This window comes from Myotis nattereri, assembly GCF_964212035.1.
Source record: "Myotis nattereri genome assembly, chromosome: 17".
In the NCBI taxonomy this organism is placed as follows: domain Eukaryota; kingdom Metazoa; phylum Chordata; class Mammalia; order Chiroptera; family Vespertilionidae; genus Myotis; species Myotis nattereri.
In genome coordinates, this window is record NC_138092.1 from 8,915,544 (window position 1) to 8,930,974 (window position 15,431).

At 37.9% G+C, this 15,431-nt stretch overlaps 1 protein-coding gene and 1 pseudogene across 2 annotated transcripts in view; both read left to right on the forward strand.

Annotated features, from left to right (window-relative positions):
- Positions 1–15,431, forward strand: part of INTS8 (integrator complex subunit 8) — a 42,936-nt gene that overhangs the window by 19,299 nt on the left and 8,206 nt on the right. The window contains exons 11-16 of the mRNA XM_081111716.1: positions 532–602; positions 975–1,150; positions 2,348–2,481; positions 6,348–6,458; positions 8,576–8,777; positions 13,070–13,191. Coding sequence (XP_080967842.1) covers positions 532–602; positions 975–1,150; positions 2,348–2,481; positions 6,348–6,458; positions 8,576–8,777; positions 13,070–13,191 — 816 coding nt within the window. The remainder of the gene's footprint in view (positions 1–531; positions 603–974; positions 1,151–2,347; positions 2,482–6,347; positions 6,459–8,575; positions 8,778–13,069; positions 13,192–15,431) is intronic.
- Positions 3,394–4,583, forward strand: LOC308533209 (histone-binding protein RBBP4-like; annotated as a pseudogene). The gene has a single exon. The product of its transcript is annotated as a histone-binding protein RBBP4-like (transcript).

The following is a 15,431-nucleotide window of genomic DNA, read 5'->3' on the forward strand; positions in this document are numbered from 1 at the left end:
TATGTTCTATTTTGGCTTATAAATAATATATAGGAGGAATCCTAATGAATAATCTCAGAATAATATTAGAATATTCATAGATAATATTTTTATAACTGGTTTCTGTAATTCTTTATTTTTATAATTTTCTAAACCTTGGTTAATTTTTTTAAGCATTAGTTTTATAGCTATTAGTTTAGCTATTACTGATAATTCTTTGCAACTAAGATGAATCTTCTCTTGCTTTTCTGACAGTAGCTACTGGTTCTTATAGTTTATCACTACATATAATTGGTAACAATTTATAAATTATGGGAGAACTTTATACCATGCTAATAGACTATTCTTAATATCTGCAGTTATTGAAATGATTAGATTTTACTCCTCCCCATTGTGGATTTTAATTTTTTGATATCATCTTTTAATTTAACCAAATTTGTGATTGACATATGGCTGAAAAAGGAAAATTCAGTTGTTTTCAAATTGTAACTTTTCATACCAGTGTATATTTTTTAAAGCCCATACTCAAATGAAAATACTCAAACTTTCTAGGTATGTTCAAGATCAATAAACTTAGAAAAACCTTCAGATTCTTTGAAAGGAAACATGGCTTCTTTTCTAAAGTAAGTACCTTTCTTTTTTTCTTTTCCTTAACTTTGAACTTAGTCCTGTGAGAAAAGAACCTTTTATTACTTTTTGTATTTGAACTGCATATCTTATAAACAGGCAGTAACTGATATTTGAGAACCAGATATGGTTGAGATTAGTGCAGCCCCACAGAACTTATGATTGTATAGTTACTCTTATATTGTCATTGATATCACAATTTTAAATAAGGACCAAAGTGAAATTTTAAAATCTATTTCAAAATATTGTTAATGCAGTTTATGAAATGGTGATTTGTTAAATGGTTTCTTAACAAAAATTGGTTAATATTGTTTTTCCCAAACTAAATCATGTCCTTTTTTGTTTTATAATATTTCTTACTGATGTAGGAATGTGTGTCTGGGTTTGGAAGATCTGCAGTATGTTTTCATGATTTCTTCACATGAGCTTTTCATTACATTGTTGAAAGATGAAGAACGAAAGCTACTTGTTGATCAGATGAGGAAGAGATCCCCTAGAGTAAACCTGTGCATTAAACCTATGACTTCATTTTATGACATCCCAGGTGAGCTCTCCAGTCTGCTAGCTAATGTTGGCACGTTTTGCCCCTCGGTGTAATTGAGGATGCCCTCTTAATTGTTTTAATTTGCCCTTATGTTGGTAATTAATAGAAATCTACCTGTCTTCTGTAGTTATATTTCTATCTAGGCAGTTAAGTGCTGAGACTTTGCTGAGTCTGTGGTTAGTAGAGAATTAGGTCTAGATACAGAAGAGATTGTAGCTAGGGAAATAGACCAAGGTAGCTCTGCTGCTAATGTGTTCTTGGGAGGTAACAAAAGAGGTGAGAGGGCACTGGTAAAATGTGCTAAGACCATAAGAAATACAGGCTTCCATGCATTTCAGCCTATTTTACTGTGATACTACCTATTGGCTAAACATTTTGCTTTGGCAATACTACTGTCTTTTTTGCCTTATTTATGTGATTTTCTTCAGTTTTTGCCCTTAATTTATAAATGTAACTAGAAAATATAGTCCTGTAATTAATAATAATAAAAGAAAATAAGCTTCAAAACTTAGTATGGGTGAGGTAGAGAATTCAGTTGGCTTAACAAAAAGGCAAAATTTTAGCAGCTTTGAAGCTCACTGGATTTAAACTGATATACTGTTGTAAAGGAAAGGAATAACATTAACACATAAAATGCTGGAAATTGAGGACTGTCTCACAGGTTAGTTGTAATTAAGGGTTTTAATCATTTCATGATTCTTTGAGAAGGCAATATTTCCTCCTCTTCCTCTCCCTTCAAAAAACACACATTTTAAATATTTGTTATTTAAAATTATTATTCAAAATTAACCTTTTATTTATATGTGCTTTTGTTAACATATTATGTTAAAAAAAGTAGGAGACTATCTACATAAGTTAGTTTTTATCTATATATACCACATAGATCTTTTCATGAACCACTTACTGATTTTTACCTTTGTTTATGTTTTCATCTTTATTAAATGAATTTTTAAATGCAGACATAATACAAATTGTATTAGGTTTTTTCTGAGGATAAAGCAAATACGTAAATTACATTATGTTGGTGAATCATTTCTGAAGGTGAGAGCTGTTTTTGAAATAGATATACTAAGAATAAAAACCCCATAGATATAATACTTACATACACAGTTTCAATAAATTATCACTCATACTTACATGATTATTTACACCCTTGAATTAAATCATTATTAAAATAGGAATCTCTTTCTTTCTTAGCCTCAGCAAGTGTCAACATTGGCCAGTTGGAGCATCAGCTGATATTGTCAGTGGATCCCTGGAGGATTCGGCAGATTTTAATTGAATTACATGGTATGACATCAGAGCGCCAATTCTGGACAGTATCCAATAAGGTAAGAAACCCTCTGTTAAGAACAGGTAATAAAATTACCCTTGTTTTCTAATGTAATTTAATCGGAGAGTTGTTACACGACTGTTTTGAGAATGAAGACTCCTTTTATTTGCCAACAATTTAGAACCTTCACATGAAATAATTGTTCTTTGAACGTCCATTGACAGAGAAATAAAAAATGTCAGAAAAGATACTATTAAATCAGTAGCCTCTAATAATAAGTTTATATCCCACTTATTATAGCATCTACATATACTTTAAATATATCTGTAAATCCTATACAGTGGGGCCTTGACTTACGAGTTTAATTCGTTCCATGACGGAAACTCATAACTCAAATTACTTGTATGTCAAATCAAAAAGTGAACGAGTGAGACACGTGATGCTGGGCTGATGTTGTGGCGTTCACTGTGACATTCACTGCGCCAACTAGTGGTGGGGTATCTGAAGCTGTCACAACTCAAAGCAAAAAATCGGCCGAGAGACGGCTCGGCTCGTATCTCGAAACACTCTTTAGTCGGGACACTCGTAAGTCAAGGCCCCACTATATAATAAAGAGCTAATATGCTAATTAGACCAGACAGCAGAACGACCTTCCAGAACGACCAGTGGGGGGGGGGGGGGGGCGGGCAGGGCTTCGGGGTCCTACTCTTGCATGAATTTCATGCATCAGGCCTCTAATATATATGTAAGATATTTATGTAGTTTGTAGCTAATACTTGCTATGTGCTTAATATGGTGTTTTTGTTTTTTAATGCCTTCATGAGGTCTAAAGCCTACAGCTAGGAACCAGTTCATTAAAACTTCTTTATAGACATTTTTGGGTTTAGGTATTCATTTAGAACCCCTAGCCAGGCACCATGAGCCCTCCCCAGTGCTCAACCCCAGAATTCCCCTGGCTTGCCTGTGTGCCATGGCTGACAAGGAAACACCCTTTGATGATGCAGTAGAAGAACGTGGGGTCAACAAAGAGTACAAAATATGGAAAAAGAACACCCCTTTTCTTTATGATTTAGTGATGACCTATCTGAAGTGGCCCAGCCTAACTGCTCGGTGGCTTCCACATATAACCAGACCAGAAGGGAAAGATGTGGCTTGTCCTTGGAACACACATGTCAGATGAACAAAACCACCTTGTTACAGCCAGTGTGAAGCTCCCTAATGGTGACACTGTGAGAAAGGAGGATTTGGAAGTTTTGGTTCTGTTACTAGAAAAGTTAAAATAGAAATCAAGGTCAGCCATGAAAGAATAAATAGGTCACATTATATTAAGAGAACCCTTGCATGTGATGTTCTTGTTTTTGACTATACAAAACATCCTTCTAAACCAGATCCTCTGGAGAATGCAGCCCAGACCTGTGTCTGTGGACATCAGAAGGAAGGCTATGGGTTTTCTTGGAGCCCAAATCTCTGTGGGCACTTCCTTAGTGCTTCAGATGACTACACCATCTGCCTATGGGACATCAGTGCTTTTCCAAAGTACGGAAAAGTTGTGGATGTGAAGCCCATCTTTATAGGGCATATGGCAGGCGTAGGAGATGTGTCCCGGCATCTGCACCATGAATCTCTGTTTGGGTCATTCGCTGATGATCAGAAACTTATGATCTGGGATACTAGTTCAAATAATACTTCCAGATCAGACCAAGCCAGTCAGTACAATGCTGAAGTGAATAGCCTTTCTTTCAGTCCTTATAATAAGTTCATTCTTGCTACAGGATCAGCTGATATGACTGTTGGCCTTTTGGGATCTGAGAAATCTGAAACTTAAGTTGCATTCCTTTGAATCAGGAAGGAAGAAATATTTCAGGTTCAGTGGTTTTCTCACAATGAGACTATTTTGGCTTTCAGTGGTACTGATTGCAGGCTGAATATCTGGGTTTTAAGTAAAATTGGAGAAGATGAGCCATTGGGGTTGTTTATTCATGGTGGTCACTGCCAAGATACCTGATTTCTCCAGTGAACCTTGGGTGATCTGTTCTGTGTCAGAGGACAGTTAGCATACAAATGTGGCAAATGGCAGAGACCATTTCTAATGATGAAAATCCTGAAGGAAACATGGATCCAGAGGACAGGGGTCTTAAATTACATCTGTACTACGTGTGATTTTAGACTCCTCTTTTTCCCTCTCTCATCTCTGAAATTGATTTAGCACTGGCTTTGAGACAGACTTTGTTCAGCTATCCCTCTAGAGTAGGTACCATCAACAAACTGAGGGTGTTTTCTAAGTATTAACTGGGGGACTTGATTAAGTGAAGCCACCGACGTATATTTAGATTTTCTAAAGGAAATTTCCAGTAACAAATATCTAAAGTAGCCACTGAAGGGGGAATATCGTGTGTGCTTATTTTATTTTTCATATTATGTTATATCACTGCGTTGTTCAGACTCATTTAAGTAAAGGCTAGAAGTAAGTAAAGAATAGAGCCAAGTGAGGTAGGTGTATGAACCATGAAGTATAAGTGCTGCAATATGTTATTTTTATTCAGGAAGTAGGAAGATTCAAGTCATATAAATTTCTATTTTAAAATCTTCATGTCTGACTTTCTGGGATGCACATTTTCCTATGTAGACCAGTCTCCTCTTAGTTTCATAAGTTAAGTTAGAACTACATGTTTATCTTTCCCCTTATATTTTCGCTTGTTAATGTATTTTTTAAGCTCTTTTTCTAAAAAATAATTTTTTAAAATTGATTTTAGAGAGAGAGGAAGGGAGGGAAAGAGAGAGAGGGAAACATCGTTCCTTTGCCTCGCTTACATGCCCCAACTGGGGGGTCGAACCTGCAATCTGGGTATGTGCCCTCACTGGGAATAGAACCAGCAACCTTTTGGTGCACAGGGTGATGTTCAACCAAATGAGCACGCCGGTGGTCAGGGCCTTAAGCTCTTTTTATATCCTTTTTTTCTTTCTGTGAAATGGTTTTTTAAAAAAACTTGGGACCACCAAGTTGTAAAGATGTATGTTTTTACCGGGCAGTTATACCATGGGTAGACTGTCTAGTTGAGAAGAGTGAGTCAATAGCTTGTATTTGGGTTTTTGGGGGTTTTTTTTAATATATTTTATTGATCTTTTACAGAGAGGAAGGGAGAGAGATAGAGAGTTAGAAACATCGATGAGAGAGAAACATCGATCAGCTGCCTCCTGCACATCTCCCACTGGGGATGTGCCCGCAACCCAGGCACACGCCTTTGACCGGAATTGAACCCGGGACCTTCCAGTCTGCAGGCCGACATTCCATCCACTGAGCCAAACCAGTTTCAGCAGCTTGTATTTGTTTTTAAAATTAAAATAATCCTGGATTTTAAAATGAACGCAAATAGGTAATGTATATACCTGTTTCTGAGGTTATCTGTTTTAACAGCTTTCCTGCATGGAAGTGCAAATGAAAACAGCTATATATTATATGGGACTTGAACATGCAAGTGCAGTGAAATGGGAAATTGCTGTGAACATTAATTGGGCCTCATTGGTATTGACATGGTTATTAGTGTTCATTTGTATAGATGAGTAAGTATAACATAATATTAGAGAGGGAGTTCTGACACTAACTACCTGAGTTTATAATCAGGTTCCATACTTTCTAGCTATATAACCTTGAGCAAATTATTTAACATCTGTGTGCCTCAGTTTTCTCATCTGTAAAAGGGGGACAACTACCTACTTCATAGTACTGTTGTGAGGACTACATAAGTTAATACATATACTCTTTTTTTCTATAACCTTCAGAATGTTCCAGTCAATTTAATGATTTATTACTGACTCTTAGTGAATATGTTCATTTTGAATAGCATTTTGTTATGACTGTTATTTTTTTATCTAGATTTGGCTTTCTCTTAAGTGTTTATATTTACATATTTTTATTTATTCTAGTGGGAAGTACCTTCTGTTTATAGTGGTATTATCCTGGGAATTAAAGACAATTTAACAAGGGATTTGGTATACATTCTCATGGCCAAAGGTTTACACTGCAGTACTGTTATGGTGAGTAAAAGTGTACATTAACTACTGGTTAAGAATATGCTTTACTAATTTTAACATGAAAGCCAGGAATCAGAATTTTCTATTTTCCTGATCCTAAAATGATAGCCATTGGCCTAAAAGGATTTTTAAAATATATATATTTTTTAATTGATTACTGAGCGAGGAAGGGAAAAGGAGAGAGAGAGAAACATCACTGATGAGAGTCTCCTGCATGTCCTCTACTGGGCATGTGCCCTGACCTGGAATCAAACCTTGACCTCCTGGTTCATGGGTCAGTGCTCAACCACTGAGCCACATCAGCCGGGCCTAAAAGGATATTTGAAAAGGTTTGGTTTTTTTGTGTGTGTGTGTCCTCATAACTGTACCAAACTGGTCTTGGACATATGGATACTGGTCTATCCCTTTTTAAATATCTGGAGACTCTGAAAAATTATTATTTATAACCTTTAGTATTCATTTAGTAAAGATTGTGTTCCAAGCTATAAAAACAAAACAAAATCCCTTAAAATATCTTTCATAGCTTATTTTATTTTTTTTAAGTTTTTTAAAATTTTGATAAACTATTAACTTTCTTCCTTTTTAAAATATATTTTTATTGATTTCAGAGAGGAAGGGAGAGGGAGATAGAAACATCAATGATGAGAGAGAATCATTGATCAGCTGCCCCCTGCACGCCCCCTACTGGGGATCGAGCCTGCAACCTGGATATCTGCCCTTGACCTAATTAGAACCTGGGACCCTTCAGTCCCCAGGCGGGCGCTCTATCCATTGAGCCAAACAGGCCAGGGCTCATCTACATTTTTCTTAAAAACAAAAACCAAAAAAACAAGAACTCTGCAGAGGGTGTTATTTCAGTTTTTAGGTGAGAAATCAGAGACTCAAAGGTATTAAATTGTCCAAGGTCACATAGCTAGTAAGTGGCATAAGTGCTAGAAAGGATAGAGAAAAGAGAGCATATTAGAGAAATCTTAAAGAGGTAAAATCTAGAATTGATTGCTGATTGGCTGTGGAGTGCAAGAGGGAGAAAAGGATCACAATGATGCTCAAGTTTCTGTTTGGGGTGTCAGGGAACAGATGGAAGTGCCAACAAGTGAATGTAAAGAGAAAAACATTTTTGAAGGGCAGATTATGAGTTCCTTTTTACAGTGTTTAATTTGGGCCTGCAATTGGATACATGAGCCTGAAGCTTGGGAATGGTCTGGGCTGAAGATACCGATTTGGGAGTCATCAAAGATCACTCAGGGAGAATATACAGAGCTTGGGGGTGCAACATTGGGTCCAAGAAAGGGTGGTGTGATGGACATGAGGACCAGATACATGTGGAGTTATAGTAGAGAATGTCTAGAAAAAGTTCATTAAGGTAACTGAAAAGTGTTCAGTAGATTGGACAATTAGAAGATCTTTGTTTAGCTCTGGCTGGGTGGCTCATTCCGTATACCAATAGGTTGTGGGTTTGATCCCCTCTCAGAGAGGCAACCAATTGATGTTTCTCAAATCAATAAAAACATCCTTGGGTGAGGACAAAAAATAAAAAGGTGAAGATCTTTGTTTATTGACCTGTTTCTTCATTATGATGGGGTAGAAGCCAGACTGAAGGGGTCCTGTGGAGAGTGATGGAAGACTACTCTTTGGAAAAATTAGGAGATGTGTAGGAAAGGGCTTGGATTGTAGCTGATTTGATTTACTAGCCAATTATGTAGATTAATAGTGTTGTGTGCAAAGATTTTAGAATATGGAATCTTGTTGAAGAGTGTAAGGTGTATGGAGAAGGCTGGTAGGAATTTTACACCCTTATAACGTATATAACACATATAACTTATGTAAAAAATTTTATTTTTGTTTTATAATTTATGTAAAACTTATTTAGTAATATGGCATGTAATTTATATTGATTGATTATTGGATCTTTTTAAAAAGTTTCAAAAGAATTACGTATTTATTGGACTAAATCACCAATACAGAGATGATAAAGAATAAGATAATTTAGCCTCATTCCCTGAGATAGTTAGTGTTAATCATTTAAATTAATCTTTCTCTCTGCTTTGTACTCATAAAGTTACATATTTTTGGTTTGCAAGGAAAGGTGATCCAGGCTATTCTGTTCATTCTTCTTATAGGACTTTTCCCATGCTAAGCAGTTATTTGCTGCCTGTTTGGAGTTGGTAACAGAGTTTTCACCAAAACTTCGTCAAGTCATGCTGAATGAGATGCTGCTTTTGGATATTTATACACATGAAGCTGGGACAGGGCAATCAGGAGAGAGACCTCCTTCCGATCTTATTAGCCGGGTGCGGGGATATCTGGAAATGAGGCTTCCGGGTAAGACTTCACAAAGCTGCATTTCAGAAACTCATTACTCAAGTAATTGTGGGAAAGTCCAAGAATGTTTCCTTGACTTTTTACTCTCTGAGGAAAGTTATTTCTCTCCAAAAACAGAATTCAGATGTGGACTTCACTTGAGAACATTGAGGGAAATGTAGGAATCTAGTCATTTCCTAAGATTGCTATAACAAAATACCACAAACCAGATGATTTAAAACTATAGAAATTTATTCTCTCATAGTTTGGAGACTGTACCTGGAACCCAGGTGTCTGCCTGCGGGGCCATGCTCCTCCTGAAGGTTCTAAGGAAGACTCCTTGCCTCTTCTTAGCCTGTAGCTATGTCACTCCAGTGTTTGCCACCGTTTTTCTTCCCTTAGTTTCGTTTTTCCTCCTCCTTTATATGGCATTCTGTGTGTGTGTGTGTGTGTGTGTTTGCTCTTATAAGGGACCAGTCATTGGATTTAGGGATTGCCCTAGTTCAGTATGACCTCATCTTAGCTAAGTATATCTGCAAAGACCCTATTTCTATGTCAGGCACATTCTGAGGTTTCAGGTGGACATGAATTTTGAGGGGACACTACACTACAGAAACTATATTGCAATTTGAAGATATGTACTCTGTTAAAACAATCAGTGTCCTTAAAGGTACATCTTGAAGGTTTATTTCCCCGTTACCATCATAATCACAGGAAGGCCTCAAAATGATTGCCACTGAGTCAGGAACTCACTGTTGTCACTTTAGGAACAGTCCTCTTTTGTCCCATTCTAAATGTAAATATCTTATGAAAAGGAGCTTGTATCAATTATCACCTATGTTATATATACATCTTGCTTAGTTAAAGCAGTTTAATTTTACATGTTTTAATAAAGTCTTTAGAGCAATTAAATCATTCTATACATATTTAGAAAAATATATTTTTTATTGATTTCAGAGAGGAAGGGAGAGGGGAAGAGAGAGAAACATCAATGATGAGAGAGAATCATTGATTGACTGCCTCCTGCATGCCCCACACTGGGGATCAAGCCCGCAACACAGACATGTGCCCTGACTGGGAATTGAACCATGACCTTCTGCTTCATAGGTTGATGCTCAACCACTGAGTCATGTCGGCTGGGCCATACTATACATATTTAATGTTATGAACAATAAAATTGAAGTGTAAAGGAAGGTGCTTATGTGTCAAAACTGAAATGGCTGCTGGCTCTCTGAGGTCTTATAAATGAACTTAATTGTTATTACATTCAGATTTCTAGCAGAAATTACAACTTTCTAGCACTCAAGATAGAATATCTTTGAGCTTTAATGCATCAGTGTCCTTCAGTATCATAAAAATTAATCTAGTATGCTGGCACTAACTGTTGACTGACATTACTACTATGTCTGGGTAGGGTGGGTTTTAAGGTAGAAGGTTGAGTTTTCATACATGCTTTCTCTAAAATTAAAATTAAGAACAAAAATTGATGCCCTAGCTGGTTTGGCTCAGTGGATAGAGCATCGGCCTGCAGACCAAAAGGTCCCAGGTTCATTTCCATTGAAGGGCATGCACCTTGGTTGCAGGATCCTCCCTGGCCCAGGCCCTGGTTGGGGCTTGTGCAGGAGGCAACCAATCGATGTGTTTCTCTCACATCAATGTTTCTCTCTGTCTTTCCCTCTCTCTTCCACTCTCTCTAAAAATCAATGGAAAATATCCTCGGGTGAGGATTAACAAAACAAACAAAGTTTAAAAAAAAAGAACAAAAATTGAAAAACCCAAACATTGATTGCTAACTACATGTCAGATAATTGTTTTAAGAGCTTTAGGTGCGCCGAAATCGGTTTGGCTCAGTAGATAGAGCGTCGGCCTGCGGACTGAAAGGTCCCGGGTTCGATTCCGGTCAAGGGCATGTACCTGGGTTGCGGGCACATCCCCAGTAGGGGGTGTGCGGGAGGCAGCTGATCGATGTTTCTCTCTAATTGATGTTTCTAGCTCTCTATCTCTCTCCCTTCCTCTCTGTGAAAAATCAATAAAATATTAAAAAAAAAAAAAGAGCTTTAGGTGCATAACTCATTTAGTCCTCATGGCAGCGCTGTGAAGTAGCTACTTATTTAATTATCCCCATATTATAAGTCAAGAAACTGAGGTTCTGAGAGCATAAGGAATTTAGCCAAAGTCATGCAGTAAGAGACAGAACTGTGATTTGAATCCATCAGTCCAACGTAAGCCTATGCGCTTCCTCTTTGAAATGGCTGGCAAGGCTTTTAAATATCGTTTAGTTGGCATTTAATTATACCTTAAGGCCATGGTCGGCAAACTGCAGCTCTTTGGCCCCTTGAGTGTGGCTCTTCCTAAGCCTTCGGAGTACCCTAATTAAGTTAATAACAGTGTACCTACCTATATAGTTTAAGTTTAAAAAATTTGGCTCTCAAAAGAAATTTCAGTCGTTGTATTGTTGATATTTGGCTCTGTTGACTAATGAGTTTGCCGACCACTGGGTTAGGGCTGTTGGGCCAATTTTGAATTAGTTAGATGCATGCCCTCTATGGACCCGGGAAAGAGAAGTTCTCCTTTACGTGGGTGGATCTGGCTTTTCTATCAGGAATAAGAAATTATCTTAACTGACAGCAGATCCCACCTTTTAGGTATAGAAATAAGAGCTACAGATTATTTTGATATCTCTTTTGGGAGAGATCCTCCGACTTTTAAATACCTCTGTGTTAAAAGGTAGCTTTCTGTTGAAATACGTGTCCTTGTTATGTTTCTTGGCTGCCTGTTCCAGCATATGACTCTATGCTTTTTGATAATGAACAGTTGTATTGCAGGTGCTTAAAGGGAAGGTTAGTCTCTAAATCACTGCCTCTCAGGCTGTATCAGGACTCCACTCTCTGGGTTCTGATTTAGCTTTAAGAGCCATGGCCATCTTACTGCGCGGGACTGCGGCTAAGGAAAGGAAACATTGGAGCCAGGTGCTGTGCAGGCTTCCTTTGGCAAACTGTATAGCACTCAGTGACATGCAGCATTTGGGATACTAATTTCACTCCTGTCTTCATTCCTTCTTTCAGAACATAAATCAAATAATGTTTCTTTATTTTGCTGTGTTCCTATGCTGTTTTTGGTCATCTCAGAGCCTTTTTTGGAATAAGATGAGATCTAAAGTAAATAGCCACCGGCAATCTTTGTAGAAAGACTGAATGTAGTTATTTAGGTTTAATAGCTCTTTCCATTTAAAGTTTTAACCTTGTCCTGTAGCATTCATTGGGGTTTCTTTTTCCTGCAGTACATTAAAACCTGACTGTTATACTAAGGAAGTATTCAGAACAGTTGTTTCTGGTGCAGTAATACTTTTTTAAAATATATATATATATATATATATTTATTATTATTATTAATTTTTTACAGAGAGGAAGAGGGAGAGAGAGAGAGATAGAAACATTGATGAGAGAGTTAGAAACATCGATGAGAGAGAAACGTTGATCAGCTGCCTCCTGCACATCTCCCATTGGGGATGTGCCCCCAACCCAGGCACATGCCCTTGACCGGAATCGAACCTGGGACCCTTCAGTCCGCAGACTGACACTCTATCCACTGAGCCAAACCAGTTTTGGTGAGGTGCAGTAATATTTTTTGAAAAAGTGAATGAATTGTCTCAGGAATATTTATTACATTTTAATCAGAAAAAATAATAAAAATGATATATTAACTCAGATTTATTACAGTTTTACATGGTTTAGCTATTTCTGTTCTCTAAAAGTTTATGCCAATGCCATTTTGTACTTGTTTCATTTGTGTGTTCATTTTCTCTGCTCATTTGAATTATAAGTTTCCACAGTAGAGTGTTGGGCATCTGAGGTGTTCTTAAGTTCATACTTTTTTGATTAATAGTGGGGACCACGACAGTCTGTTGTTGGGAAACCTTTAAGCTTCCTAGAGAAAAGTATAAAATGTTAGTATTTTTCTATTTTTCATCTGTAACTGTTGTTTTTAATATGTTTAACTGATGCCGTAACCGGTTTGGCTCAGTGGATAGAGCGTCGGCCTGCGGACTGAAGGGTCCTGGGTTTGATTCCGATCAAGGGCATGTACCTGGGTTGCGGGCATATCCCCAGTAGGAGGTGTGCAGGAGGCAGCTGATCGATGATTCTGTCTCATCGATGTTTCTAACTCTCTATCTCTCTCCCTTCCTCTCTGTAAAAAATCAATAAAATATATTTAAAAAAAATAATATGTTTAACTGAAATCTGAGCAAATTTTGCTTTGTTCTCATTATAATGTTATGATGGTAATTCCAGATATTTTCTTGGCTTTTTTAGATATTCCTCTTCGTCAGGTTATTGCTGAGGAGTGTGTTGCTTTTATGTTAAACTGGAAGGAAAATGAATACCTTACACTGCAGGTTCCTGCCTTTCTGCTTCAGAATAATCCATATGTAAAGGTAATTCACATTTAATCTAAATCAAAGAATTATTCGGATGGAATTATTGTACCTATTTTTTAAAAGGTGAAAGATTTATTCGATCTGGAGAGAAACCAGAGTATGTACCTATTTTTTAGGTCTGTACTACTTAGGGAACTTGTCCAATTTTTATAATACATTGTTAGATTGGACAAATGTTTGTTGGTTTATAGTTAAAAGTATAGTTTTTGATAATTCAGGCACTTGAGTTTGCCTTCTCATATTTTTTTCTAATACCCTATAGTTCCATGATAATGCAAGCAAAAATTATGTAGTTAAAAGATAAATTTTTGGTATAATCCTAAACTAGTGAAAGGTGAGTCCGCTTTTATTGCTTTGAATGATAAAATCAAACCCAGCCGGCATGGCTCAGTGGTTGAGTGTCAACCTATGAACCAGAAGGTCATGGTTTGATTCCCGGTCAGGGCACATGTCTGGGTTGCAGGCTCGATCCCCAGTGTGGGTCGTTCAGGAGGCAGCCAATTAATGATTCTCTCTCATTATTGATGTTTTTCTCTCTCCTTTCCTCTCTGAAATCAATAAAATATATTTAAAAAAATCAAACTCTAGTTTTAAGCTCTGGAGTACACAGGTATACATGAGTATACACTGGTGGGAGCCGTAAGGAGGGTGTAGTTCCACCCATTTTCCATTTGAGCACCTTACACTTTTTTTTTAACTCTCACCAAGGCATATGAGAGAGAGAGAGAGAAACTAACTCTGATGTTAGAGAGAAACATTGATCAGTTAGTTGCCTCCCGTATGCTCCCTGACTAGGGATTGAAAGCGAAACCTAGTGTGCCCTGACCAGGAATCGAACCTGCAACCTTTTGGTGTACAAGGCGACGCTCCCAACCAACTGAGCCACTCAGCCAGGGTGGACCTTACCCTTCTTTAGGGTCTGTTTACTTCTCTAAATGTGATGTCCTGGATTGTTATTAGTGTACATGTTTGTTATGAGTAGTGACACCCCTGAATTGGCAATAAGTTGTTCATTCTTTTTTCCTCCTCTAGTTTAATCTTTATTTTTTTCATTTATCCCTTCAATGCCCTCTCCCGCCTCCACTCACACATTCTCCTCTCTTAATTATCTTTCCTGTGCTGAATTAGCTATAAGCCTGATTTTTTTCTCTACATTTTGGGTCTGTCTTTTCTCTGCCTTTTGCTTTCAACCCTTCCACTTTTTATTATTTCTGGGTCCTACCTACATCTTTGGTCTGTGTGCTCTTAATTCAGGTCAATCATTTTCCATAATCTGTCTTTCCCTAATTCTGTCTCTTCACATAGCAGTATCCCCAGTTGCTACTTTTTCTTAGAGAAGAGTTGCTTTGAATCTTGTTTCCTTGTTCTGTCAACTTCAATTTCCATATTTTTTCCTCAAGAAATATTTTTTAATGATTATAATGTGTGTGTAAAATTTCAGCACTATTTTAATCTCATTCATGGGCTTTTATCACAGTTAACATTGTGGTGTATACATTTTGCAAACCTTTTTTTTTTTTTTTTAAAGCAGGATCATACTATATATATTTGGTAACTTGTTTTTTTCCCACTTGATAAGTCACATACCTCTTTGTGTCATCGCAGTTTGTTCTCATTAGACTGTACTTGTTTGGAACAGTGAGGTTTATAATATACTAGAGGCCTGGTGCACGAAATTCATGCACTTGGGGGGGGGGGTCCCTCATCCTTTTCTGTGCCCTCTCGCAGTCCGGGACCCCTTGGAGGATGTCCACCTGCTAGTTTAGGCCTGCTCCCCGGGGGGGTGGGGGTGGGGGGTTGGGCCTAAGCTGGCAGTCAGACAGCCCTCTGGCAGCCTGGGAGCCCTCGGGGTGTTCGACTGATGGCTTAGGCCCGCTCTCCAGCCTAAGCCGCATTGGGACATCCTTAGTGCTGTGGAGGAGGCACGAGAGTCTCTCACCACAGCCGCTGCACTCACAGCTGTCAGCCCAGCTTGTGGCTGAGCAGAGCTCCCCCTGTGGAAGTGCACTGACCACCAGCAGGCAGCTCCTGCGTTGAGCATCTGCCCCCTGGTGGTCAGTGCGTGTCATAGCGACCAGTTGTTCCCAGTCATTCTGCCATTAGGGTCAATTTGCATATTACCCTTTCATTATATAGGATTAAAACCAGAGGTTTCTTTCCCGAGCAGATCTAGATCTGTCAGTAGACAGTGAGCTCTAAATTTCTCAGTTGTTGGATAGAAGGCACAGCATAAAATA